This window comes from Spermophilus citellus, assembly GCF_964194105.1.
Source record: "Spermophilus citellus genome assembly, chromosome: X".
Taxonomy (NCBI): Eukaryota; Metazoa; Chordata; class Mammalia; order Rodentia; family Sciuridae; genus Spermophilus; species Spermophilus citellus.
In genome coordinates, this window is record NC_138190.1 from 25253612 (window position 1) to 25257253 (window position 3642).

General features: G+C 43.2%; 1 protein-coding gene across 1 annotated transcript; it reads right to left on the bottom strand.

Annotated features, from left to right (window-relative positions):
- Positions 1 to 718: 718 nt before the first annotated feature.
- Positions 719 to 1287, bottom strand: LOC308639838 (ferritin heavy chain-like; the record flags this gene model as incomplete). Its single annotated transcript, XM_081278171.1, has 1 exon — positions 719 to 1287. One exon carries the CDS (start codon positions 1285 to 1287, stop codon positions 736 to 738), a length of 552 nt encoding a protein of 183 aa, XP_081134297.1. The 3' UTR covers positions 719 to 735.
- Positions 1288 to 3642: the final 2355 nt, after the last annotated feature.

Sequence of the window (3642 nt, forward strand, 5' to 3'; positions counted from 1 at the left end):
TGTAAATAAAAGAATTTGAGCTTGCAAAGTGCCACTTTTATTTTAGTTTGTCAACCTCACCAGATATGGGGAAGTCCATAAGGCTGGTTTTCCATTATCATTGTAGTCCAAGGTGAGTTAGTCAAAGAGGTATTCTGCCATGCTATCTTCCAGGGCTCTCATCTTGTTTCCCAGAATGAAGAAATAGTAAACATTTGTATATTCTGGTAAACTATAAGTTTTCAGGTAAAGTTGAAGATCCCTTTGTTTTAATACATTCTCAATCCCATTCCTTTTACTTCCCCAGAGGCACTTTGTGACCAGTGAATGGTCACAAAGACCCCATGAAATCCTTCCACACCATCCTAATCCTCCTGCACCCATTGTTTAGAAAGGAAGACAAATGTTGTGTTTTACAGGGGCCCGTAGAATATCTTTTCTCTCCACCTGTGGAGATATGAGCCTGTGGATGGGACATAGGTGGATAGACAGAATCCTGGATGCATGGGGATCTGCCCTCATTCTCAAAATGAGAGTTACACACACACACACACACACACACACACACACACACACACACACACTCTCTACTGGACACCTTCATTTACTTAAGAACCAAAAAATAACTTTATTGGAAGTTAACAATCAAACTGAAAGGCCCAAACTGAAGGAAACTTGCTGAAAGGGCAATATGTAGACCTGGCCTGGTGACCCACCGGGGAAGACTCCCTGGCATGGGCTGGGGTACAGTCTTGTTCAGTTGCCGTGGTGGCTGCGGCCCAGGGTGAGCTGGTCAAAGAAGAATTCAGCCAGGTGGTCTTCTGGGGCCTCCATCCTGCACAGGTTGGTCAGGTAGTCGCCCAGCTCACGGATGATCAGGACCTGCTGATGCAGAAAGTGGCGCTGCAGGAAGTGACAGAGGTGGGGGTCCCCCTTTTCAGTGCCCAGGCGGTGCAGCTCCAGGAGGCTCTGGTTTATATTCTTCTCCAGGTGCAGGGCGCACTCCATGGCCTGGAGGCCGCTCTGCCAGTCGTCACGATCAGGCTTGGTGATGTTATGGAGGTGGACACGGCCTCCACGCTGGTTCTGCAGCTCCATCAACTTCTCAGCATGATCTCTCCACTCATGCGAACGACGCAGAAAGAAGCTGCAGAAGTGCTCCAGGGCCACTTCGTGGCGGTCACAGTAGAAGGCCATGGACAGGTAGACGTAGGAGGCATACAGCTGCAACTGGATCTGGCTGTTGATGGCGGCCTCGAAGTCGGGGTGGTAGTTGTGACGCACCTGCGATGGCTCTGCGAGGGCCATGGAGGGCAAAGGCTGCTGAAAGACACAGACGGTGGTAAAAGGAGAAATTAGTGGTGGCTGTGGGGCCCGCTAGGGGCCCCCAGGGTGGGTGAGGGCGGGTTAACCGAGGAGGGTAGGCTGGTCAAGGTCTCTATCAAACCCACCTCAGGAAGAATCTAAGCGGATAATGGCGGACAATGGTGGCCGGAAGCCAGTAATGGTGGCAGGAAGTGAGCAATAGAGGCAATGGGAATACCTTGAAGCAAGGTAGGTGGTCAGGAGAGGCACTGTAAAGTCGAGTTCCATCAGCAACCAGGGCAACTCTGTGCTGACCCTATGACCTATATAATATTTTTATAAGTTATTTATGAATACAAGGGTAAGTTTTTGTGTGAATCACCAGAATAGATTCAGGGATAGAGGGTGGACAGGGTGGGGGCAGAGAATGCTAGTGCAGAGTTCCATCAGCAACCCAGGCAACACTGCTCTGAGCATTCCCAGAGTATCTAAAAAGAAAACTAGCTCTAATGAGATATAATTTATACCCCTTGGAAAAATCACCCTTGGAAAGTAAACATTTCCATGACTTTTAGTACATTCCTGGTGCTTTTCCACCACCACCAAAATCTCATTTCAGAACTTTCTTATCACTCTAAGATAAAATCCCCTATCCATTAGCAGTCATTCTCCATCTTGCCTCTCCTGCAATTCTGGCAACCACTACTGTAATTTCTGTTTCTATAGATAACCTTATTATGGACATTTCATATAAATAGAATCATAATACATGTGGCCTTTTGGGCATGACTTCTTTGACTTTGCATGATTTTATTCTGCGTCCCCCCCTTTTTTTGTTTGTTTGTTTTGGTATCAGAGATTGCACTCAGGGGCATTCAACCACGGAGCCACATCCCCAGCCCTATTTTGTATTTTATTTAGAGACAGGATCTCACTGAGTTGCTTAGAGCCTCACTGAGTTGCTAAGGCTGGCTTTGAACTCATGATCCCACTGCCTTAGCTGCTGGGATTACAGGTGTGTGCCACTGCACCAGCTATTTTGCATTCCTTTTATTGGTGAATAATATTCCATTGTATGGATACATCACATTTTATCTATCCTTTCACCAGTTGATAGACATTTGGTTTTATTTCCATTTTCTGGCTATTATGACAAATGCTGCTATGAATATTTATGTACAAGTTTTTACGTGAACATGTTTTCAATTTTGTGGAACTGCTGTAGTATTTTCCAAAGTGGCTACATCATTTTACATGGCCACTAGCAATGTATGAATATTCTATCTGAAATTTTGAAAGGGACTGCATTGGATCTGTAGATAATTTGGGAGATTGTTGACATCTCAATACTATTAACTTTTTCAATGCATAAACATGGGATAACTTTCCATTTATTTAAGTCCTGGATCTTTTTAAATGTAGATTATTTAGACTGGGGTCAAAATTCTGAATTTCTAAACATCGCAGGTGATGTCAATGCACACTCTTGAGTAGCAATGCTCTAACAGGGAGGAGTAGGCCTCCATCCCTTATCAAGGTTTAGAGATAAGGAAGACACATACCTTGGTCTCTACAAACACAAATGCTGTCCTAACCTTGAAGAGAGTGCTTATGTCAGTTACACTAGCTGTGGATGAAAGGTTTCAAAATCAGAAAAAAAAATGTTTATTGCATGTCCTTTTTAGAGTAGTCTCCTGGATTATCTCCACTTCTCACTCTCTGAGCTATTTTATAACTCTAAATTATAGAAAACTAATAATAATGCAAATGAATCTTGTCCGCAGGCATGTAATTAATTCTTGACTCATTTTGCATCTATTTGTATACTTGTTTCAGCATTTCTCTTGCCTATATATGCATAGTTCTTAAACCATTTGTAACATCTTACTGGTTTCCTCATTAATACATCTTTCACATGTATATATTTTATATTTATATAAGAGTCATGATTTTACTTCCTGCTTTTAATTATCTTTTAACACTCCTCATTCCCATCCCTACTCCACCAGGAATACAGAGCCCATGGGAGGTGGTTAGTGAATTAAGTACTTTTATGAGTTTCTCATTAGAGATATGATTCCATATTACCATTTGGGAAGTAAAGGCACAGAATTCTTGACTGCAATATAGGCTGTGAAATCATGGCATTTCTGGGGAGGAGAAGGTAGGGGTACTTTCGGGATGCAGGGAATTAGTGAGAACCAGCAGAGGACAGAGATATTTAGAGAGCAGGCTATAGGATTAAATTAAGTAATCATAACAAATAGATACATAGTCAGTGTTGGGTAGAGGCTGGTCTGGTACACATTGGAGAGGGCAGAGAAGTAGGGGTAACAAGTAAAGACCTTCAGATAACTG